This window comes from Cydia fagiglandana, chromosome 17 (genome assembly GCF_963556715.1).
Source record: "Cydia fagiglandana chromosome 17, ilCydFagi1.1, whole genome shotgun sequence".
In the NCBI taxonomy this organism is placed as follows: domain Eukaryota; kingdom Metazoa; phylum Arthropoda; class Insecta; order Lepidoptera; family Tortricidae; genus Cydia; species Cydia fagiglandana.
Window position 1 is genome coordinate 7,102,419 of NC_085948.1, and position 27,138 is coordinate 7,129,556.

A 27,138-nucleotide genomic window follows, 5' to 3' on the forward strand; every position below is an offset into this window, starting at 1 on the left:
TTAAGAATAAATATGTGGAAACATACATTTTAGGCTGATATGCAAAATTGATGTATTTGAATGAATTACATGAAATATTGAAGTCACGAAGACTTTAAATAAAATATTAATATTTATAATAGAGATTTAGAGAACTTTTCGGTGCGGGTATTAAAATTATAAATTTAGGTGGAAATATTCCTAACGATTCACTATCTATTGTATTGTGTAGAAGAATTTTATTAGGAGACAGAATATAATATTCCTAATAATATAGATGTGCCAAAGTCTGTTAATTAAGAAATATTAAATCTTTGGCTTTACAAAGCACAGTCTATGTAACTTTAAGAAGTCATGTATCTGTAACCCCTTGTATTAAGATCTTTATTCAAATCGTGATTTGTATCAGTGTTGTGATTTTTGTATTAACGTATAAATTTATTAATTTAGTTTTCGTTTGTACAAATTGTAAGTACCGTAACGTTTAGTGGGTTACAGAATATGCGTAATATATCACATTATCATTATAAAAACGTATTTTAAGAATCACACGTATTCAATATTAATATATTTCCCCATTAGAACGTGGTCCATACTAGGTGACTTAAATCGTGCATTAATCTGATAAATAATAGTGAATTTAAATCCATGACGATGATATGTACATAAATAATCACGTTAAAGCTCAAATATGTTAAAAATAATAAATAAAAGACTTGAATATTAACGGTATTCGGTTAGATAGAGTAGCCTTATATTAGTGAGTGTTTAGCGCATAAGCTAATTGAAATCCTGTTTAATAATCGCAAAAAATATTTAAGCACATTATAAAATATAGTTTTAATGTTTATTTGTAATTTATAGAACTATCGAAATGTTTAAGATAAAAATAGAATTATAATGTGTTCAGTAAGTAATTAAAGAGGGAAATATGAGAAAAGGGAATAATATCAATACGTATTTACCTATTTGAATCGTCGTCATTAAAAGTATAACTTTGTTTAGGAAAAGTTTGTGCCAGATTATATTAAGGAAGTTGCCAATATAAATTTTATTTATTTGAAAATATAGGTTTTTGCCATATTGTGTCGTGTAGTATCCATAGAAATTTAATATTGTTAACAATTTACGCCCCATATTTCATTAAAAGATTGGGAATCAGAAAGGGACATGTTCGTGTAATAGGTGATTTTTTAAATATTTATGTGACTATATCGATAGATTTCGTTGTAATAAATGAGAAAAATATAAAAAAGCGTTTTATTTATTCTCTCTCCTTGCATATAAAATAAAACTGTTGAAGACGCTAAAAAAATCAATTAGCAAGGCCGAGCGATATTCGTGAACAACGAACCAGGCGGCGTTAATTTACGTGGCTTATAAGCTACTAACACGAAAAATAAACAATCCAGAGATATCCCTTTTTTATCGCTCCAAAAGTAAAACAGTGTGACAGAAGGCAGAAGGCTTCGATCTGGTGGTGCGGGCGGCGGGGGTGCGCGGGGCGACGCTACGGGAGCGCTACTGCCTCCGACGCAGGCGCGGTAGTACGCTCTTGACTCCCACCAGTCGCGCGCCAACGACGCACGCGCAGCCTCTACGCCACATGCCACGCCACAGATAAACACTAAAGTGAAACTCCACCAAATTCCATAAAACGGATTACAGTGAACCGAACATAAGTGAAGTGATACGTGACATTATGTGACAAGTGATAAATATATTCAGTAACTTTTTCACTCACCGTGCCTATTAACTGTTTTATGACCTGTGCAGTGCGGCTATTGTTATGTTCGCATCTACTAATCTCCTATTCACCTGTTGAAGCCACTGCGGTTGGACTGTGAAATGTGACAAAAAATTGCAATGAGCCTCTATTGTGGGTCTGCGGACCTTGCGTTTGGAAACATTGTGGGCAACTACCTGACTACCGGAGGGTTGGACATCTGACGATCGATCGGCCAACCCGTCGACGCCTTGTGAGTTCTGTTAAGTTTTTTTTATTTATGGGGTAATTTAATACAACGGATGTGGAATAAATTGGGTAGGCAGGGTGCACTTGATTATCGCTACCTGTTTTATAGTCAAGTCATGTGTGTGACTTGGGGTGTTATTGTTTACCCAGCAGATGCCGTAGAAAATAAAACAATTCTGAGAATTAGTTCTGCGGCTTACCCATTGTTCTTGTGCTTTACACCGTTGTCTTTAATGATTATTTAAATGCTTCCTGCCACTGTGTTTCGCAGTAATTATCTAGGTGTAAGATTGTCTCGGTTCAGTTGTCAAGGCTGAGAATTTATGATGATAATCCTACTGTGATATGCTTTTTGCGGTAGGTAGAGATAACAATCCCATTGAAGTCTTGATTGTAAAGAAGCGTTGCGGTTTAAAGTCAACAAAGCCCCTCTTCAAAGCATGGCTCACCATAGCGGGACAGTTGTACAGCTTTCTCACTTCTGTTCATCTCTTGATTGTTTGGTTAGTCCACAATTGCTCTAGCTCAGAGGTATTTTATACCCCCTTTAGATATTGTCAAGCAAATCTACATCTTTAGTCTTAGTGAGGCATTCACCATTTTGACCAATCCCCTCACTAGTCTCGTGACGCCTACTGGTTGGTATGTTAACGCACTGGTTGGGAACTCTCTTACTTTGAAACACAATATTGAGCAACTCCAATACCACTGCAGTGATGTATACTCTTATCAGATTAAGTAGGTAATGTAATCCAAACACTATCCCTAATGCTTTTAAAGAACAGTTGAAAAGCTATCAAAGCTGTTGTTAGTCACAATGTCAAAATAATCGACGATAATGGCCCGTTATCGCAGTACAAAAGCAACCGCTAAAACGTTATGAACGTACCTACCAGTAACACGGTGGAAGCATCAGGTTATTTAATTGCTAAATAAATAGTAGTTAATCTTCACCATCAACTGATAAGATTGGTAATCTACTAGAATCACACATATCTCGAGTGATATTTATCGTCGAACAAAACCTTGCGGTGACGGCTTTTAATTCTGCGTTGTAAAATGTCACCAATAAACTTAATTGTTTGTATATAAATGAATTATCTAACCAAACTTAATTGTGTCTTCCAAAGTTTGGATTTAACGAGTTACGTGACTCAAGAGTTTGGAAAAGTTTATGACAGCAATTATTTCTTCAGTACAAGTAAATAAATAATTGAGATCCTTGTAATTTAGGAAGAGCCTCAAAGTTTTCCAACACAAGATATTCATTATTTATAGGTACTTTATTACAAATGAAGTACAGTTCAAATATACACAATGCTTACAAATTTAGTATACAGAGGCTCATTTGGTAATGCAAGTGCATCAATAATTGTAACTGGAGCTTTTGCCACCTACATACTAATTATGTAACGATGATTAAAGTCATCTGCTTGCATAATAATAGGATCACAATGTTATATTCAGTGAGAATTGACGATACCCTATCATAATTCACAGTTCCTGCTTTTAAATTTAAAGAATTGAACCACATACGTATGCGTAACTTTATAAAATAGAGGTACATTAAGTACGGACGACGCCAGATTTTTAAACTAATGTAAACCGTCTCTGAACAGGTTCCCAAGAAACCTCATTGCTATCAGTAAACGGCTTTAAACTCCCCAGTCCGATTACTAAAACCTTCTTTTAAAATTTTTATTGAAATGACCAGTTATATCCGACTCCATTTGGTACTTACTGCAGTGTCTGAATTCATATCTTAAAAATCCTCGAGCCGAAGTCGAGATAAAAGTATTTCACCGCTTTGGAGCGAGTAAGATGGTAGAAACTCGATCAGCCGTAACCTTAGTGCAAGCGAGAAAGAATGAACGCCAGATGGTCGAGTGAAAGGGATGGAAAATCAGAAGGCTTTTACGGTAGAACGGGCAACGCGTAGTGAAATGTGGACCTGGCACGCCGTCGTTTTCGATCTCGCTTGAATAAATTGATTCTAAGATTAATCTTATGAAGCCGTAGGTAACTGACATGTACAAAAAGTTTTGACTGTAGGTAACAGTTGGATAGAACTAGAATTAGACACTAAGGATAATATATTTAAAATCAAATGAGAATAGGAAACAGTATGCGAGGATGAGGATCATGAATGCATACTTTGTTTCATTTGCGACTTCCTTAAAAACACGTTTGTATTAAAATATATAATTATCACAGTAGGATTACCAGTCATTAAAACCCAGCAAGACATAAAATCTCACACGAGTCGCAGAGACCGGAAATCTTATGAAAACATACGCGCCATACAACCACGGCAGTAAAGCGAAGCGTCAGTTTTATTGTCCCTGGCCCGTGATACTAATTTCAGTTGGTAATAGACGGACAAATCGTAAATCTGGTGATGGCCCTCTATTCAGAGATGTTGTTCAGCTTATACAAATAGTGAAGAACGGAGAAAGACAGATTTAACGGGTTTGAGTCTGTTTTAAAGGAAACAGAATAAAAAAAAGAGTTTTTGTTTTTAGGAGAATCGTAATAAATATTCGTAGTTATGTCTTTGCAGTACTGCCTACGTACTGCAAAGACATACTTTGATTAAAAAATGATACGATTTGTGACCATCCACAACAATTTTACTATAAGCATTATGCTTGTAATGGGCATGTCTAAAAACTTTTTATTTTATAATGAATAACTGTGATCATACCTTATTCATGAATGAATCGACATCAATACTGGTATTAAAATATAAATACGATCATCATTTGCATGTCTAATATCACCAGAAGCCAAGAATTTATCGGAATCGAAACTGATGAATGATGCATTAGGCAATAATTAATAGGATTACTATTCTAGTATATTCTCTCAAATGATCGCACTAAAAATAATAAACATCTTGGATTGAAACCAATGAAAAGCACCTTTTATAGGTGCTAGTTTAAAGTCAAGTGGGTACATTTAAAGTCAAGGGAAAAGTTGCAGAAAGATAATAGATTGCTTTTAGGTCCGGTTGACACCGACGCTGCATAAAACGTCACATTCTATAGAAATGTATACTAATCATTCCGTACCTTTGTCGCTGTACAGCGTCAACCGGAGACCAAGAACTCTGGGATTCAATTACTCTGCATCAAATTGTTACCACTCGGTCGGCACTTTGAAAAATGTACGAAGTCCACGTGAGAAATAATGAATATTTTATGGTAATAGATACCTGGAAACAATGTAGAGCTACTTAATTAAGCATGTTTCTCGATCCATAAATCTTAATGGTCAACACCAGCTTTTAACTGGTGGGAGATTATGAACATGCAACCGGTCAGATTGGGATCGTTTATCAAACTTACGATCAAGTGAAAGCCAATATAGATAAGAATCGTTCGGAAAACACAAGTGAGGTGACCTACGTGAACTATTAAACAGATAAATAAACACACCTGTATCTCAAATCGCGAAGCTACAAAGTAACATCCAAGCTAATGAATTTTTTTTCTGTTTGCAGATTAATTTTACGTCGTGATGTCGGAAAATGGAAGCACGGTTGTTTCTCGGGCGTCCACACCGCGCCCTGTCACAGACACACCTGTTACGGCCCCATTACGCTCGAGACATGACCAGTTCTTGGCAAGTTCAGCTGAAAGAGCGCCCCAGCGGCCGTCTTCTAGCGGAAGAAACCCTAGCGGAAGCTTTGACTCCCCACCATTGCCCTATCATCGACAGATGACTGCGGGCTCACTGCTTTCATCAAACCATCGTGAATCATCGGCCTTTGTCCCAGTTGTCCCAACCAGAGCCATGCATCCAATGATGTATCCCAATGAAATGCATCCAGCCTTAATACCCTCAGAGATTATTGAACGAGAAAGAATGTTAGATCGGGACAGAACTGAACCAGCCAAAGGCTCCCCCGATAGAGTTTCGGGTAATTTTCCTAAAAGGAATTCTTTTGATCTGATGGCTATGATGGTTGAAAAGCGAAAAGAAGTAGCTCTTAGGGAAGCTGCTGCAGCAATGCTCATACCACACCACCGCGCGTCGTCTATTGAAGGAATCATGACCGATGGTTCTTCACAACCGCCTATATACGGGCCACCTGGTGCTTTCCTTGGTGCTCCCGGGCCATCTCCTACTGCCACCAATAGTTTTACATTTCCTGGGGCAGGTTTATTCCCACCCGGCGCTGGGCCACACCAAATGCATCCTCACCTAGATAGACGGCTTTTGAGAGCTCCAGGAAGAGCATCTAGACCGAAGAAGCAATTTATATGTAAATTCTGCAACCGGCAATTTACAAAGTCCTATAACCTGCTGATACACGAACGGACGCATACCGACGAGCGGCCCTACTCCTGCGACATTTGCGGCAAGGCTTTCCGTCGGCAAGACCACTTACGAGACCACAGGTAAGACATGCACTTACAGATAATTTGCCTATTAGGTGAAGTAGATATAAGACTACTTGCACATGGTGCGTGCTTTGCCGCTTTAATTCAGTATGAAAACGCTACCGCTCATTTTTCTTGCGTCCACGTTTACACCTTTCAAAAATCTAAATTTAAATATTTCTGAAAAAATATTTCAAAGGGTGAACATGAGCTGTTTTAGTACGAAATGATTTAATAAGAAATGATATTTCGCGTAGAACTTTAATAGTACCAGAGCGCCAATCGTCGCTGTGCCTACAAAAGTCGCCATGTGTTTTTAACCTACTTTACAGGAGACACAAAAAACTGTTTATTTCGATAACTATTGAACATATTCAAATCATAATTTTTATGATAAAAGTATTTGCACTTTAACATATATTACGGAATTACCTGAAATGATATTTTAGTTTCAATAGTGTGAAAAAAATATTTTTTTATAAATATGTTACATAGCGATTTTTGTTTTAGTCGTAAAAACCGCTAAGTGTCTTAACCAGTTCATAGGTAGATTTAAATAAAATGATGGGGGTGTTCAATAAAACAGAAAAAAAAACTTTTAAGTCGATATAATGGAAATTTAATTATGATTGAATAGTCTACGTACTTTTTTATTATCACTAGATATTACTACATATTAATATTTCCTTGTTTGTAGGCAACACAAGGGTCACTGCGGTATTTGCGTGGCTTGTAAATTGAAATTTTGTTGTCTTCTAATATTTCTTTAAACTTCTTTCTACACAGTATACGAAAAAATAATTCAATCGACTCTTTTACATATATTCTGGTACTTATTATTTTACTTTGAAAAGACATGAATAATTAATAATGTATTTGTCTGATGTTTACTGCTGTTTTTTTTCATTTATTATCTAAGTTTGTGTTACAATATTAAACACGACACGATATTGCCTAGCTGAGTTGAAAAGAAACCATTTGTATTTAAGATATTGACCCTGCCTGTGAAGGCGATGGCCCTGGGTTCGAATCGGGTCCATATTGGGTCGCATAATAATTGATTGTCCTAATGTAATGTTACGCATAAAACTCATTTCGCATTATTGTTATTGTGCTGGAAATATTAACATTTCTGAAAAATTATAACACAAACCATTTGCAATGCAAAATATTTTCGAAAATACTTTCTGTTTCAGTTGGAGAAAAAATATGCGAAAAGAGATTTATGCGTAACATTACATTATGACAATCAATGATTATGCGATGAGACCTTAGGACCCCGTTCGAATCCCAGTAAGGGCATTTATTTGTGTGATGACACAAATATTTGTTTCTGAGTCATGGCTTGGTCATGGTTGTTTTCTATGTATGTAAATATTTATATATTATATATATCGTTGTCTGAGTACCCACAACACAAGCCTTCTTGAGCTTACTGTTGGACTTAGGCAATCTGTGTAAGAATGTCCTATAAAATAACATGATTTTTTTTTCTTTAAGTAATGCATAAATGCACTACATGTTCATGTTATAAAGTACATTGCGCTAACTTTATTAAAAAAATTTTATCAGAGATAAATCAATATTACATAATTTTTTGATCCAAAAGCATCGGTAAACCAGAATGGTTTGTCTCGATACTCCATTCCGCAGTACTTAAATAAGTAAATATACAATAGGCAAAACATATTTCTATTTTTTATGTAATTTTTCATTCACTTGTTACCTTTAAAACTGCCAACAACTTGTAACGAAAACTCACAAAACTGAATTATTTGTACACACACGTAATAACATACGGTAGACTGGATACTGGATTGTTATAAGAAAATTCCGCCATGTGTCGTAACAGGCATGGTCTGGGAACATAGCATCGACTCCAACTTGTACAAAAATTATCGCTATGTGCGAGGAACTACATATCGGGCGCAAGCGCATCTAATCATTTTTCAATAAACTAGTAGAAAATATCGTTATGTGTCAAGAATGACATAGCGAGCGCACGTCTGTAATTGCTGTTGAAGAAAGCTAATGTAGTTATGTGATTTATTCCAGTTAGCGATTATAGGAAGAGCATTCATTGTATGGGCATCACATACCTACATTTGTTAAATCCTTAAATAGTGAAATAAGCTCAACGCTGTTTTTGGAGCATATGCGTATGGAAATAAGGTTCAAAATGGCATTAAAACCTAAAAATCGTCAAAAATCACATAGCGACTTTTGTAGGCACAGCGACGCAATGCAAATGTGTGGTTGCCGTGATGCTTTTTATAATGCGGAGCCGAACAGGTAGCCAACGCATGCACTTAATAATAACTGGTAATTACGGCCGCCTGTATCCGCTTCTTGCACATTTTAATTTTCTGCCGCGCTGATCATAGTTATACGTATAAAATTCTAATTTATATGCACGTAACGCAGCCGGTGTAACCCGAGTTGCAGATGTTAAGCTGAGTGTGCATCCGCCCCGCTACTTGGAAACGGAATATTTATAAAGTTACCCGATTGTTGTAGCTGGCTACTAGGAAGTCCGTCTTGATTAATTATGATGGTCACCTTTATGTTAAATTTAGATGCTGCTATGCGGTGTTCAAAGGCTTAGTTACCGTTTTTGTTTACGTTTCGGATGCTAGTTACCTATTTTGCACTTAGTTTTCTTGAGTATGAGCTGTAGTCTTGTTTGGATGAAGCAACATATTGCGTTGCGTTGTGTTGTTGTTTTAGAAACAACAAAGAAATGAAGGGATTTAAATTTATTGCGGTTATTTAAGTAAACCAGCACAAAGATTATTCTTAATTACTTCGATAACGCTGTAAAGTCCCTTTTAACACTTTTGCGTCAATTTACTTGGAACTCGGTATCAGGCTGTAAAACAATAATATCAGTGATAAAGATCTTTGGTATAGTTTTTTGATGGAATTCCTTGTCAATCTTATCGCGTCAGTCAAGTTCGTCGATCTCTAGATACTGCTACGATACAGTCAAATAAATAACCATTAGTCGTATTAAGGAGCTTTATACGGATTGACAGAAGTAATTTAATTTGAGCAATGTAGGTACGAATAAATGTAATGTTAATAGGCCTTTGTCTTTTCCCATAAATAAAAAATTAAATACAAAGAATTAAATAAAATTCGTCAAACTATTGAATAATCTATTATTCCTGCTTTAAAATATTGATTGTTCAATAATATAACGACTTTATAAAATTGAAAATACGGCTGGTTTATACAAATCCTATAAAATACGGTATAGCCAAAAAATTAGATGGCCCTTTGCAATTTATAGTCTAGTTTCTATATGATATATTTCATAGCATGCGCCCTTGATTTAAGGATGACTCACGTTAGAACTGGCCGTGTCCGGGCCGGAGCTTCCGGCGCGTCGTTTTCTATGGAAAGTATCACGTGATCACCTGTCATGTCATAGAAAAGTATGAAGCTCCGGCCCGGACACGGCTCGGTCTAACGTGACTAACGTGAGTCATCCTTATAACGTGAAAAAGTCAATATAAAAACTACAATTTTGCTTGCCCCCTCTTAAACAAAATTCCAAACAACAGAGCTTGGTATTACGGATGTAATGATTTTTGATGGACCCAAATGCCTGACTGAGATTTCGTCTCACATTAAGTCGTGTTTTTTTTCCTTTTGGTAATTAGTTTAGATACTGATGACTCATCCGATTCTATTGGTCGGCTCGACAATGTAAGAAGATTGGTAGAGTCTGCAGTAACAATAGGTACGATAGAAAATTTAGGGACGATTGGACATAAAAAAGTATCTACTGTACATACCTAGACTGTATAGTCCAATTTCTGTCGCATTCTTATTCAATCATAAGTGATTTTTTCTCCTTTTTTTTAATGATTCTTATAGATCTTTATTAACCAACGTATACTAAGTAGGACCTTAATTGATATCATCCTGTTATTTGGAATTATCGTAATGTTAAATGTAATATCCTAATAACTAAATCATTGTTCTCTCTACTGTTTCGGTTCAAGTAATTAGAGCATAATATAATTTTTAATATAATTTATATTTACATTAATCTTTGTTTGCACTTAAATCCCACGGTTTTCGTGTTAATTTAACATTCCAACTTTAGCTTGATTACCTATGCTGACGTTACCGGCTTTATACCTTCAAATTCAAAGGCAATTTAATACTTCTCGCTCTCGCTCCGCCTTATCATTTCAGAGTTGTTGGTCAGGTATTGAATGGTAGTTACAAAATGCTTTGAACATTTTAGGCACATTTAGATCTTAAAAGCTGCCCAAACTGTATTTAGAAATTGATGAACCAGTTTCGTTCTGAAAAATTTTCTATAAAAATATTGTTTTTGTCTTTACTAAAATTATATTTTATTTGTTGAGAATATCCAACTTTTAAAATGATGGACGTTGTGTTTCTACAATCAATGGAGGTTAAAACAATTAAATATGTGTCCTCAGCAACAAAAAATTAAAGGAATGTGAGCTCATCACAGTACCGCCATAATTATCCGTGGTTACGTTTTTTGTCGCAAGCACATAAAGATTGCCGTATAATCGAGATGCACCGCACAAGACCTGCATAATACCAGGTTATTATATCCGGCCATAATTAATACCCGAAACCACAACGCCTTTAACGCGAAGGTCCTATATGAGGACAAGAAACACCACGGTTATTATACGTAAAAATCCATCACGCTCGCAAAAACATGCCGCGATATCCCATGTGAAAATTTCTCGACATACAAGAATTGAACTCCGTCGATAAATTTTCATGAATATTTAATGAACAACAACCGGCCTTACGTAAATAAGAAACGTAACGACCGCGGCTTATCCGCCATCGATCGAAAAAAGTTTTGGATCTGAGTTTTCGACCACTTAATTTTTCGATAAAAAGTGAGCAAATAATGAGGCGATCGCTTCGAAGATGCGGTTATCGGCATTAATATTCAAAAGGACGGGTTAGCGTAATTACATTTAGTTTCTAAAGTGTAGTTATTCCGAAATCAAGATTGCGTATATGGTTAAACGTTGGAGAATATTATTACTGGGATGTGTAATAAGTGTTCGTGGTTTCTACGAATTCACCGGTTTACTTACTAGATATACGTGAAACTAGCTCTTGTCGCGCATGTACTCGTTCCGTTTAACTTGCCTACGAGTTAGCTACGTGCTTTAACTTCAACTTGATATTAAAACCTTTATGAGACTTGTAGAAAATATTTAGTGCCTCTAATAAAAATCTTCTAAAAGGGTGCTGATATCTGATAAGCACCAACTTAAAGGCTTTTGATAAATAAGCAAGCAATTAAAATACTCATCGATATTATAAAATAATCATTAAATTCATTAATTTACTCTGGACAGCGTCGCTTGCCAAGCAAGTCTTTATAAAAATATTTTTGCATTGAACATAATTTTATCTCGGCGCTCATATGCAATTATGATTCGCCCGAGACCACCACATAATAGGGCTTGGGCAGACCTCCACTCGCTCGCGCAGATAGCTCAAGGGGCCTCGGCAAAAAGGGATATCAAATTAATACTGAATCCATAATAAATCAAATCGGGCAGGTGGACTCGGTCGCAGGAACAACACTTTAGCCTACGGATAAGTTTGAAATTATCATGCAAATACCAATTTAATCGTAACACCAAGCATCCTCGGGCGCCGTTTTCACTAAAATATTTACAAATTGGTGGCAAAAATCTGCAATATGCGGATCTGTTGGGCCCATTTCGATCGATCCGAGTTTTGTCACGCGATCTCTGAATTTTTATCATAATGGTATCCAATCGTTATAACAATAAAACTGCATCAACGACACAGTTAAGACCCAATTTTCATATATTAAACCGGGTTTCGAATCTAAATTCACTCTTTTATTATAGTCATTTTCGGATCTGAAGTGTTTAACGTTGACTTTGCCTGAAGCACAATATCCATAGATGTAGAAAAGTACTTTTCTGTGAAGCTTCAATAATTGTACTCATTTAAATGCAGGTTGTCTAAAGTGTATATAGTCTAAGTTGTAAATCTACGTACGAATTAGAAATAATCGTGACTTTAAGATGTTGAATAATTAGCTACAAACGCGCGGACCGCTCGTCGATTTCACAGTTTCTTATTGGCTTTTGAAAGTTCTTTCTGGCCATGCTCGGTCTTGCGCAATTAGTTATATACTTTTTTAAGTTTGTGTTTTATTTATTTTTTTACCTGCCTCTCTAACCTAAAAAAATATATTTGTTTTATTAGGTAAAATTAAGGAAAGTGCGCAAGAAAATTACCTCAGTATATTAATCTTCCGAAAATGAACCTATATTTTGCAGGTCCATTTAGGAACCGCTTTTATAATAGCAGCTGCCACGGCAACTATAATAGTAGATGCAATATTTTATCGAATCGATACAGACAGGCATTATTACCATCTAAATTATACTCAACACGCTTGCGTGTTAGGTTGCAAAACAGTTTTTGTCGCTGCATCGAACCAATTAAGTTTAGGATTCGCATGATTCAGGTTCTTAAGTTTTTTATTCCATTATTTATTGTTGTTTAGGACTTTTTTTGCATTTAATATTTGTAGTTCATCCATCATTTATTTTTAAATTTTGTTAACCTTTATGAATCCATTTACGCATTCTAAGGTTAGTGTTGATGTAAGCCACCAAAACTATTATAAATCTCGTGAAAATTATTTCACGGCTTGGTCAAATATATTGAGCTTATAACTCTGTGTCCAGTGCACCATAGTATTATTAACAGAGGTCATCTACCACATAAATTCCCAGCACGAAATGGTAGCTATTCAGAACGAGGTTTTTTGCGCTAATCCCTCGAGGAATTTATAATCCGCCTCGGAGATTCTTGCAAGTTATTACTTAAATCAAAACATGATGTAGGTTTGGTTGGAATACCAAATACTAAGTGTGAATAAAACTTGTTTCATCTAAGCATATTAAGTTTTCAAACAAATTCAATAGAGTTTCGCATGACCGGCGTTTCGAATTTGTAGACGTTCTTTTAAACGTTATTAATGAGTTCTTCGTGGTATGTGGTCCATGTTCAAACAATAGGAATAGTGTTCAACATTATGTCGAAATCAAGAACGGGAGGTAAAAGCCTCAAATAATTAGCCGAACGAATTTAGTCCTTCTTTCGATACGCTTAGCGGTCAAAATGACTAAGCTGATATTTTATCTTCGTTCCTACCGCGTGGGTTGACAAGACGTATGCTTATCGTCGATTTGGCATTTCTCTGCTACTTAATCCAGTTTTAAAATGCCGTTAAAGTTGTAGTAGCCATATCATTACATTAGTGCTTTTGTAGAACTCAGAAGCAAATTTTCCTTAACGGATTTATTATGCATTTCTTGAACTTTAATGCTTAACGTCATACGTCGTTTTCTTTATCTCTTACGTCTCCTTTTGTTCCATCTTTGTTACCACATTTTTTTGTACAATATTTTGTCCTTCGTCCACGACTGTGTTACGTACTCCGTTCATTCTTAAATTCAACACCGGGCACTTATTGCTTGCTCAAGAGTTCTTAGCTCAAAATATTTCCGAGTGCTTTCGAGGAGTCTCAGAGCAAACAGTGACCGGTCGGTTGAACAAACAAACGTGACGGCGTGTATACCGGTACTATACCTAAGGCCTCTAAACCAGCCCACACTGCTTGACGACGCCTTGTTGACTCTACGACCCTCCGATATTTGCATGTGAATATTGTAATTAATAGTAAACGTTACCTGTGAAACTATTTCGAAACCATGCTTTGACGAATCTGGATAACGTTAGATGAAAACTTTAACATAACTTAAGCATTATAATTGGTAGTTCTTACATCTTTTCACATCAATTTTATGATTACATCTATATTTAAAGGACTAAGGGAACATTTTACAAGAATGCGTTCTCACTACAAAATGCTTTTTTTACTTTAGGATGCGTGTCTGTAATGTTTAATGCCGCATTCTTTACATACATTTATTTTAAGTAATATTGCCGAAGGGATATGATTAAGTAATAGAACTATAATAGTTAGCGTTGTCGTGATTGTTATCTTCAAAAAATAACAAAAATTCTCACAGATACATTTAAAATTCTATTTTAGAAGGAATCCTATCTTTTGACCCGTGACGTGTAACATTAGTAGACGTCGAATCTAAAACGAAATGGCTGCTTGACTGTCCCCAAAAACAAGTTTTGAAATTATTCCTAAGCCTTAGATACCATTGTTATTTATGAACTTATGGAAGAAAGAGGTTGAGGCGACTTTCTGTACGATCATTTATCATACGACGACGTCTACCTCAGATAAAATCCATAGGAACACACACACTGACGCAGCACATATTTGTACACAAGCCACACAAAGTAAGGTTAAATAACCTGGTAGAGGTTTTTTACGGCATGAGCGGCATATAAGTAGAAAAAATCTTTGTGTAAAAAATATACTTTGCATTTTTTTACAAATAAACGTAGTAAATTGTATTAGTTTATAGCTTTGTTGTCAGTAAATTAATTTAGTAAAAAAGATTTTTAATTAAGTAGATATAAATAACTTTTAATACCGACGTACTGTACGTTGAGATACTTCAACAATAAGAAAAATAAAAAAAGTAATACTTGACGGTATCTTAAAAGTAAGTACCTAGATAGGTAACCACGGGACTTAAAAGCCATACTGCTGTTCGACCGGTTGTCCTTGATGGCTTGAACCCTTGACTCGCGTAACCATGGCTTTCCTCCATGCAGCTATTTAAATTGCGATTACAAAGCATTTATTCAAAGCACATTTCTGTGAGAAAATAATTTTAAATTCAAACGTTTCAAACACGTAAGGCTTTACCTTTTGACAAAAATAATTTCATCTGAGACAGCTTTTGTTGAATGAAAGGTAGCAGTTTCATAAAGTCAGAAAAAACCTACTCACCAGTTTCTTCTTAATCCCGTTAACAAAGTGGTCTTTCGGTTGATTTAACTCGAAAAAAGACTCACAGTATAGTGAAGCCAGTTTCAAAAGGAAATAATCACGTTATTTATTACCTCTGAGCAGAGACCAACCATCTTTAATCTGTTAAGCGCGTAGATCGATTTTATGAGAGATTAAAAGCATTGATCGACTAAGAAGTTTTTCGGAAAGCAATAAATATTTATTAGTCGAGACAGGATTGGGACTAGATTCGAGCTTAATGAGACCAATTACTATGCTCTGGGTTAACGTCTAGCGGCTTTATAAAGTCCTTTTTCTCACAATCTAAAAGCATAATATTAAGATTAGACTGTTAAATGTTTTAATTGTGTTAATAACTCATTCGTGAATAAAGTTAGGCATTTTTTTGTAAAACACGTTATTTGAGGCTGAGAATCGAAATAGATCAGTTACATTAAAGCAATTTTCAATTCGATATTAATAAATAACCACTGGGATGTGTACTCCTTTGAATCATGAGTACATATCGAAGATAATATTAGATCTAATTGAAATGTGTTTTTTTAATTTCTTATGATTATTTAATTTTGGTTTCAGCACTTAAATGTGTATCATATATAAACTCACTTGCTGCTCAACAGTAATCAACAGTTTTGAGTATCAACCTTGTTATGACTTAACCACATCAAATGTTGAATACCAGACGCCGATTGCAGACGATTAGAGCCAATTACATTCAGTACTAAACCCAAATTTACGACTAAACCAAAATTAACACTCTTCCCATTTGGCCTAATTGCAGCTCTGCGTATGTGTATCGTAAATCTTAAATTATTGAATATAAGAAAATTGTAGGAAGGATCTGAACTCTAATTGGATTTGTACATAGCTCGGATCTATCAATATACTTTGATTAATGGTATCGAGAGACCCCAGCGTAATTACAAGCTGAGACCGTCATGAATCAACTGCCAGAGTTATAAATCTGATAAGTAGAACTTGTTTCGAGCAAGTTGAAGTATCACTTCCTAAGCTACTTCAATCGATTCGTCTCTTTCCTTTTTTAAAGCATTTACTTTTATGATACAGTTGTGTTTTCTCATTTTAATCTTATCAATTTTTATGTGTACTGGAATTGGCCTCGAATCTTGAGAGCGTGTCATTTTAAGCAAAGTAATGATATGAGGATTCAAAGTTTATCTTAAAAAATCACTGTATACCTAACTCGTCTTTAAAAGTAAAATCCTGTGGATCTTATATACCTCATATTTGTTCTTCACAATTAATACTGAAAGGTGCCGCGCAACCGGTCGTCTTGGATATTTTTGAGAAAAATCTTTGTCCACCAGACACATTTGAGCTGATATTGGATGTCTGATATCTCAGATACTTACTTCAGACTTAGCTGAAAATCAAATAAAAATAACAAAACATTAAGGATAAGTGTAGGTATAATCAAAGTGGTCTTAGTAAAGCACCTGCGGAACGGCGAAGTCAAATACGCAGCACAATAAATGTTTGCGTCCGTCAGAGGTGAAATTGAGTGTGAAGCGGCAGCGGCCTGCCGTCGCTCCCAATACGTCGCTTGGGCTGCGCCGGCGCAAGAACCGGCTGCTAGCGTGCTGTGGTACGATGTAGGGACCGAGTTTTTAACAGCCTCTGAGAAATTACGAACTATACACTTGCTAAAACTTCGGGGTTGTTTAAAACCGAAATAAAACCCGTTATAACGACGAGAAATTCATAGTACGCTTAATAACGCACAAACCTTTATCATAATGTGACGGCTTGACTAGCTTTTAGTGTAAGTAAACTTTCATGAAAATATTTGTTTTATAAAGCTATTCAATGTAAAGAAAACTAGCTCATTGATCTTCCTGATATTAGACTTTCAATCAGATCGATTTACATTTGAATAAAATCATTATTCCACTATATGCCACCTAATAAGTACTGCAGTAAAAAATGTGATGGATGACGACAGTGTTGTGGTTTTTGTAAATTGGCTACTATATTTAATTGGCACTTCTGCATCTGAAGGAGCAAACCACTTAGACGCCAATCATTTACTTTGAATTAAATCCAGATACGCACTTTTTATACTTACAGGATTCAGTACTACTTAATACTACTTAATGATCTAAAGTATAACTTCTGACTAATATCTGACACAATCTTTCGTCTTAGTGGTTTGTCAATGAGTGCAGTGCCTTGCTTAATTTCCAGCTGAGCAAGTAGGAATTTTAGTACGTTTTTGGGTCGATAACTTTATTTAAAAGATTTTGTTAGATAATTTCGGAACTGGTGTCTAGAATCGTTTAGAAATTATTTTTCATAAAATTTTTCTTTCTTGAGTCTTGCTTTGGAGTTGTAGAGTTAGCAGCAAAATATCAAAACGAGAGCGGTCCAATCTCACGTTAACTTACCACACCGCGTCCGGCCCAACCTCTTTGCCTCGCTCCATTAGTATTTTCCATTTATTTTTTGTCCTCGTACCTGTCGCGTCGCGTCGGGGATTTAGTTTTTATATCGCCGCGCGACGAATACAGAATTTCTTTGGTAACAGAAAATAAATGATGTAACGTGAAACTACGCAACCCTATAATGCGGACTTTATTATTTTTCGATTAACTTTTTTCTCACTCTTTGTATCAATAATGGTACGCAGAAGTATGCCGTTATTGGTTATTATGCTAATGGACCCACAAGGTCCACTCTTCCGTGAATACACGTTATTTCGTCAAGCATCGTTTACGGCCGTTTTCAATATTATTGAAAATTAAAACACCCATTTTGATTAAACTAACAGTTACGTTTAAAAGTATTGAACTCGTTTTGTTTACAAACTACATATACATATGAGCGTTTTGAAAGCAGTCTAACAAAAATTCCGTTCCCAAGGTTTTTAAAAGATTGACTAGTCAGCTAAACAAACCTTTATTAGAAGAAATAGTCATTAAGTCAAGTTGATAATATTTCAAACTGGACTGATTGGATACTGCACATTCATTAAAGCGAAAGGCTCGTTTGTAAGTAGCATGTGGCGTTGAAGACCGAACGTCTACCAAAGGCTCTGTATTCCCTTTAGTTTCTTGAATACGAGCGCGTTGAGTATCGAAGTAACCAGTGAAATGTAACCCTGTGATCCATAAGAACTATGCGTAATTGGATAGTGTTTTTAAACTGGTTGCCCGAGCAATCGTCTTGCCTACACTCAGACCTATTAGAATGACTCCCCAGTAATGAGTCATTGTACTAAAGTGAATACTGATTGAAAGCCACACACCCACGTAGAATCTATTAACATACGAATACTATCATAGTAATGACTCCTCTGGTCACACACCAAGATACGCTGATATATGATAATAATTTAAAATAATTGCATACTGTTTAAGCCATCAGAATAGCAGTGATTATAAAATATAATGACTGTGATGTATATAAATAGTATTTCAACAAAGTTGAATACATTGCAGTACCTACACCAATTCATATAGTTACTATATACATAACTGTGTGTATGTAGTTTAGGAACCAATGAATACGCTAGTTACATACGAGTCTACAAGTAAATAATATAGGTAGGGTAGGTAGGTATATTGCACCTAGTCCATAGAAATTTTAAATATTGCGCCTTTTTATACTGACAAATACATTTGCTAGACTGTATTTATTAAGTACCTTACTTTTTTCTGATAGAGCATTAGTTTCAGAAGTAACCACAGTTAAAGTCCTGTAAAAACAATACGAAAGTGTGAATGATTGCCCGAAAAGACAATTTATCAGAAAACAACATAGATTTCAGTGGAAAGAAACTATGAAAACTCACAAAGAATAATTAAGAAAAGTCACATAACATTCCAACAAAAAAGATTCGACTCCGTTTATTGACGTCTCATTTGTTAAAACGGAGGTGCAAAAAACGCCTTATAATTAGAATACTAATGTATCTCGGTCGTTGTTAAAACATTCATGTGAACCTGCCTGATTAGCATAATGTCATATACTACTTGATGTGTTTGCTACCGATGTCAATACTGGTTCTGCTTATGGACTGTACGGTAAAATAATGTGACTTTTGTAATTTGTAATGCTCTTGAAGCCTTAAGAGTAGGTGTGAGCTGGCGGTGAATCCTTACAAATGAAAATCAATTCCGTGGTTTCGTTTTGGAACTTTTCCTACTCCGAAATTGAACTAGTAAAATTAATTTACCGTATTTAGAAAATTAAAAAGTTTGTGTCAATGATGGGCTTGCGTTTTGTTTTTTGAGTATTGATTTATGTAACTAAATATTTACAAAATGCTACAACTGTTCTATTTCTACAACTTTATAATACATGTTGCAATAGAGATTCGTTTATGAAAATTTGTTCTGACCGCTGACGCTGCTCGTTATCGCGTAATTTACGACAATGGGTTAGCAAGTGTTCAAGAATATGATAATCAAGGGTCTTTTACTGTTTAACGTATTTCGCATTACTATTATCACATCGTAAGCATTGTAACTGCGCATTAACATGAACATGTATCAAATAACAGTATTTATCCAGTTCTTATTAGAATAGTACAAGTAAAAAGTACCTTTTTCAAACTGGAGCGCGCTCAGAGGACAGGTTTCTCAAGATGTTCGTTAACAAGCTCTAACAAATCTGCTATTCTCATGTTAATTAGTTGAAAGTCAAACGGAGCGTTGGCGTCCTACTACTGACGCTGAGATATTAGTAGCATAACAATAAATCGACTTAAAGGAAACCAGCTTAGTTGGCTGTGGAGATAAAACGTGCGTGGGGGCAAGCGACAGCCCTGAGAAGAACTGTTGTTTAAGCTCTGCCTTTATGTATAATATATCCAAAGCCAGAGGACGGAGGTATCTCCTGTGAAAAATCTTTAGGCAATTAATATTCAAGAAATCCAAGCTTTTGAGCATCATACTTATCTTTCAAATCTTCATGAAGATATTATTCAAGCAAGACATGTGTGTGAGCTTGTAACTTAATCTTACATTATGCAAAGCTTTCTAACATAACTTTCAAAGTCGATGTAAAATCATCGTTTTCTAAACGATCTATAAAAAATGTATTTTTGAAACATACGGTAGAACAGTGGTGAATAAGAAAATCAGTCACTTCATTATACAAATTGCATGATTATGGTAATGCAAGCTATTTATAAGCGGTTTTGATTTACTTACAAGTCTGTTTGCGGTTTGTGACCGTTTCTGAGAATAAATTTATGCATTGAATTCCGCTACCGTTCTGCATTAGTGTGGGTTTTGCGAAATTCAATTTAAGCCTGCTTACTTATTACCATAATGCACCTGCATAAGCATTTAGAGACATTTCTGCATATTAATGTTGATTATTTAGGTTTAATTAATTGTGTCGGTGTATATGAAGAGTACCTTGGTTGATGACACTGATTCCGTTGTGTCAAAAATTTAATTCTGTTAGAGTAGGACCAAACTCCGCATGGCATTAGCAATACCAAAATGTGGCAATGTCATTAAAATTGTCAAATTTCGATGACAATATGATACTCCCTCACTTTGATATATTTAAATCGGTGAAAAGTTAGGTTAGTCGGACTCTACCATTTTCCGTGGGCTTAAACAATTTTAACTCGTATCTAAACAATTCTGACGTTTTAGTAACACACACAATATCGTTAAAAAAATAATTAAAATTACAAATGAGAAGGCCAGTACGATTAATCTAGTCGATAGGAGGCTTAGAGATGTGGAGAGAGATGAGCTAGAAGGGGGAGGCGGGAGGGGGGATCGGGCACTGACCCATGCCGCGGCATTCCAGCGTGCGGTGGACTTGCTCTCCTTACTTTTAAACTGAAAACTTATGAAATTGCTTTTATTAGAAAGGATTAAAGATATACATTTTATTGAAATATATGTAAAGGTATCTTACACAGTATATTTAAAAAGCACTTAATGATTTGATGAAATTGATATATGTAGAGGGAAGTATGTAAGCCTATACTTCCCTCTACATATATCAATTTCATCAAATCATTAAGTGCTTTTTAAATATACTGTGTAAGATACCTTTACATATATTTCAATAAAATGTATATCTTTAATCCTTTCTAATAAAAGCAATTTCATAAGTTAGTTAATTGAGACTTTTTACGATTATCCGTTACGTAATGGGATGGCGTTAACTAAGCTACCATTACCATTACCATTTACCATTTTTTCTCTATGCAGACGATAAAAACGCATTTTTAGGATTTCGTTTTTCTTGCCTCTTTATGGAGTTCTTACTATGGAAAGAAATAAAAAAAAATAACAAAATTGATAATCATTTAAAGAATCGCCAAAAAGCAAATAAGTACCTACTAAATATGGTTAAGTATATCTTAATATTAAAATGAGGAGGCTAAAGTAGCGTTTTTTCCAGTTTTGAAACTCTAGAGACAAAAACTAAAGGACACTAACTATATTATCAAAAGCATCGTCCATTTGGTTGACTGACGCTATCTTGCCACTCTGACCAAGTAGGCAATGGAAAAAATCTTTTGAGAGAAATTGAAGCTTCGTGGCACTCCGGCTGTATAGAGTTTAAACTCTTTTAGAAGTGTTTCAGAAACAAAAAAATTAATAATCAGTAGTATTTTGAGATACGTAAATAACGGCCCGATTCGAAAAAATCTTATAAGAAGTCACAGCGGTTACAAGAATTGTTCGAATCGGTCCGTAAGAAAACTTTAGATGCTGGAGCGAAACTGATTCATTTTACAGTAGGTACCTACATAACTATTACAAAGTATTTTTTTTACTTGCCTACTAAAACATTATTACCACATTAGTCTATTTAAGCAAACAATAACTCAAATGTCTTATTCGTAACTCTACATTTTGTTACCGGACTCTTGATCGTTCGATAGGCAATCTCCAACGCACGAATGGACAGAAAAAAACCTTCGAAAAAATAACTCTCAGAGATTTTAGTGTCAGTTCAGCTACGATGGAATCTAGCAATTTAATGTTAGTGCTACAACTTTTGAACGTGGATTACGATTGCTAGAGAGAAATTTTTACTCTAAAACTATAAGTATTCTATCCGATGTTAAAGGAAAAATGAAGTTCATGGCGAATACAGTCAAGTTAAACGTGATTGATATTTTTTTCCTGACTTATAAACGGTGTTGTCACAACTCGCGCGCTGTTTATAAAACGAAACGAGGACGTCTGCTGGAACCTGTTCTTGATTCTGTTACCTCAATGAATGCTTTGGCAAAAAATATCCACGAATTCTTCAATGTACGAGTTAGCATTACGAGTATCGTTTACGAGGTTTGGTATTCGTTTAATATCACTTTGTTTATCCTGTTTGGTTTAAGTAGATCATTTCTTTCCTTTACGACTTTTTTATCTTGTGTTATAAAAGTAAAAAACATTCCCAATTTCACAAGTGACTTCACCAAAGTTTTTTCCATCGGCGCCAAGCCAGCTCAAGTTACTGTGGGCATTACTCGTCAGGCAAGTAATGGAAAATATTTTTTAATGTACACCATTAGCACCGGGCCTTGGTCCTCTCTGTAATTTCAAGCCTTTTTTTAATCTCCATTGCCCTGATGGGATTCTGAGCGACTGTCCAACTTGATCTTATCTCGACGTATAATAAGAAGAGACAGACGTTACTTATATTTTATTTAATGTCAGAATTGATCGAACTGGTGCGATAACGCAGTTGGAAAGAAGATTTGTTTGTGTCATTAATTACGTTTATTATTTTTGGTCATTTCTAACCCCTGATTTTTACGTTAAAGTTTTTTATTGCGACGTGAATTAATTCCGTTCTTTATAAGCAATTTACTTTGGTCAAAGGTTTTTAGGTTGCTGTTTGGATAGAGAGTATCGTATGCAGGGGCCGCTTTGTTAAGAACTCTTTCGTAGCAACGTGGTAATTGCCTTGTTAATTTGATTTTGAAAGCGGCCTCTTTGATGTGTAGGTATGTGTAGATGTTTGAGGGCCGACCCCGATTGCATCTCTTGGTCCACTAGCTCAACAAAAATTACTAATTTAATTTATTTAAGACTATCAAAGATCACCTAGATACTGTGTAACATCAGAAATATGAAGAAAAATGAAACTGAAGATGTATTTATACAAATATCGAAACGTTTACTTATTTAATTCAGATAACAGTAAAACCACTAAATTTAATCGTAGTAGTCATTTTCAAAATTCACCTGTGTTTGAAGTGACCCCCATACATGTTTATCAAATATTGTTATACCTATACCTAATACATAACTCCACTTTCCTTCATTAGGTAGATAACATCAAGAACTTATTCAAATTAACTGCTGGACATTCACGGAAACAAACTGTACTGCCAAGGGAAAGAAAAAGTATTATAAATGTATGAATTCCTGAAAGTTGAAATGTCTTTATTGCGTTCTTCTTCTAAGCGTTAGTTCCGTGCCTTTTACCTTTTTGTTTAAAGAGTTCGAGTAATGGTATATTGTTTACGTGGCGCATTCTTCAGATGGCTGACGGGATGAGGAATCTGAAAAGTCATTATCATTAAATTTGAGCCACGGTGACGTCTGTCATTATTTTTTTTTATCAGGACCTCATTTATGTAAGGACAGTTAAAGTTGTTTACCCTTTGAAATTCATTATAATCATTATCAATTATGTTTTTTGTATGATTTGATTTTCTTCTTCCTTTAGTCATAATTAGTTCAGACAGTTACTTCCTAGTGCATTAAAGAACCCAGGTTTTTAATGCTTAACCTTTACCGTTGACTTTTATACTGTATTAGGCATATCAAATGATTACTTGAACACTGATATTCTTTATACTTCCATGCACTTACATTGGTTCTACAGTGCGAAGCTCCGTATTATCTTTGCTTTACAAATGAAAGTTTTCTTCGACATCAACTCTTCACTTATAAATAACTTTTAACCCGAAGCCTAGTAACTTAATACAAGCTTCATTATAATAATAATCGCAAACTGGCCACAGAATGATTTTAACGTAATTCGATTCGGCCGAACACTTGTAGAACGGCACCATTTTAAATTGACCTCTTAAACTGTTTAATGGTCCAATTAAGTGAGGTCTTTCAAGTGGTGAGGTTCACGCGCATGCGTATAGTCTTGCCTTGAGTCTGGGATCTCGGGTTACTCAGATCACGTTCAAGGTGCGTTTGCGCCGGACAGCCAATGTTTTAAAATGTTCGACATTTGGAAATTTCAGCCAGACCTTTAAGGTGGCATCTGGAGATTTCGAAAGAAAATGAAATGCTGGTACCCCACCCTACTATAAAGTAAAACAAATTTACTGAAAAATCACAAAAACTTATGGATACAATTGGTTAGGTTAGACTTACCTTAGACTTAATTAACATAACTTTTTTTTTATCTCCATGCAACATATTATGTAGATAGGTACGAGTATTAAGTTCTTCTCAGAGAAAGATAGAATTTCTACCTGATATTATTCACATAAATTCATAAATTACGATCTATCTATGTACAAAGGATAATCCAATAACTATTAATCCTTTTGAGATACACCAGAACCCTTCTCAATAGTTTCAAGATTCATTATAAAGATCTGTAGAACTTGTTTCGCAGCTAACTCCACCTTTCTCAGACATTTAATTAAGGCGCGATACTTTATGGTACGAATCTTAATACATACAAATAGTCTAAAAAATATCGAGAATGTAATAACAAAAAGACTTTGTTCTCTCGTGCTTTTTATTTAGAGTAATTTTGTGATAGCGATTTGCGTGAAAATTATAATACTTAACGATATGAGTAAAAATGTACGCATCAAGATCAACTTTGGTTTGATTAATATTGATATTGCAAATATGTGGCCAGCCTTTAGGGCATTGGCAGCATTTTCGTAATTTATCTTTAATATTACAAATAAAACAATCAACTAACTTTATTTTTTGTATTGTTTCAGGTACATTCATTCTAAGGAAAAGCCGTTCAAATGCACGGAATGTGGAAAAGGCTTCTGCCAATCAAGGACCCTGGCGGTCCACAAGATCCTCCATATGGAAGAGTCGCCCCACAAATGCCCCGTCTGCAGCCGAAGTTTCAACCAGCGATCGAATCTTAAAACCCATTTGCTAACACACACCGACCACAAACCGTACGAGTGCAACTCATGTGGAAAGGTGTTCAGAAGAAATTGTGACTTGCGGAGACATGCTCTTACTCATGCCGTGGGCGATGTACCACCTGGTGATGTTTTGGATGTAGGCGAAGAAGATATCGGAAGACCTGGTTCACCCATTGAACCAGGATTTGAAGATGACGATGGCGAGTTATCGTCTCCAGACCATTCTCCTGTAAGACGAGCACGATCTTCATCCATCGAGAGCATCGGAAGAGAACAAAGCATCGAACGGCCGCGGCCATTATCGCCATCTGCAGTCGAACAGACCCACTGCCACCACAATGAGCCACGAGACCGCGCAAGTCCTTATACTATGCGCCCACACCATCCAGAAAGACATCGCGGCCAATCTTCAGAGTTGTATGAAAAACGGCGTTATACATCTGACGAAATTATAGAAAAGGAAATGCGCTACACTGATATGTCCGACCCACCTATTCGTCATCCACAGCTACAAATAAGAAGAGACCTTCATCAAGTTGCTCCGCCTGATCCATCCAAGATCGGACAAGTACCTAACATGCCAATAGATCCAGGGCCATCTGCTATGTATCTCAGTCCATTTAGAAAAAGAAGCCACCCGCCGGATATTGGTGAAAATATTAGAACTTGCGCCCCGGTGTACAGGAGTCGTTCACCAGAACCGACAAACTTAACAATGCCCCGTCAATCACTTGTGACTGCGGAGGTAGGAGTGGGCATTCCTCCTACAATAATGGGAATGCCATCGTATCATAAATTTGGTTTACCTATGCCTCCGCCTCATCCTCAAATTGCTTACGGGGGCGTGCCGCATACCGTACTTGGACCACAGCAAACGGTCGCACAAGATCTAATTGTAAAACATGCCCCTCCGAAAGATTCGTTGCCGGGCACGTCGACAAGCGTAACTAATTGCAAAGAGTTGTTGCAGCCTAATGCAAAAGATACTGAAGATTCGAGTTCGAGCTCCATTACTAATGGGATAAAAAATATAGTAGGCATCCAGCCAAACACTAATCCCAAACCAGGGACAAGCCAGTCCAGTGGACCCAAGAAAGGATTCAGCATAGAAGATATTATGCGACGTTGAAGAGTGATAATAAATGATAAGTTGGTGCATTTTACAAATATTGTGTATTTACTTTTTTTACATGTATTAGATTAGATTAATGAAAAGTATTATTAGTTAAAGTATTGATTTCACATCATGTACTATCCTAGAGGTATGTTTGTATGTATTTGCAATGTGGATTTGGTTTTCGTAAAGATCTCATAAGGTTTGTTTGTGCAGTGTTTTGTTTACCTCGAAAATTTTAAAAATTAGTTTATCAAAATTATAATAATAAATAATATTGTGGTTTTACTCTATTTGTTATTGTTGGATATCTGGATATTATAAGGAGAACAGAACAATTTATATGTCTCAACTTGGTTTGAACCCATCAATGCTGATTGTAACATTATTTAAGGTTTAGTTTTCATTCGCAATCCTATTTATAAGTTAGTTATTCACTAGTTATGTATAATGTTATTTATTGTTTAGTTATTCCTTTAGTGGTAAATAAGTTTATTCTTAAGGATATCTTGTTAAATTAAAAGTTGATAGTGATTCAGCATAATGTTTAGCAATATGAAAATCATTAATGTATATACCTTTTTTTCAATATTTAGGTATTTAGGTACTATATCTTAGGTAGGGTTTATA

At 35.5% G+C, this 27,138-nt stretch overlaps 1 protein-coding gene across 1 annotated transcript; it reads left to right on the forward strand.

The window, feature by feature from the left end:
* Positions 1-1,523: 1,523 nt before the first annotated feature.
* Positions 1,524-27,138, forward strand: LOC134673010 (protein bowel). The gene is made up of 3 exons (XM_063530964.1): positions 1,524-1,958; positions 5,457-6,357; positions 25,233-27,138. Exons 2-3 carry the CDS (start codon positions 5,474-5,476, stop codon positions 26,521-26,523), a joined length of 2,175 nt encoding a protein of 724 aa, XP_063387034.1. The 5' UTR covers positions 1,524-1,958; positions 5,457-5,473; the 3' UTR covers positions 26,524-27,138.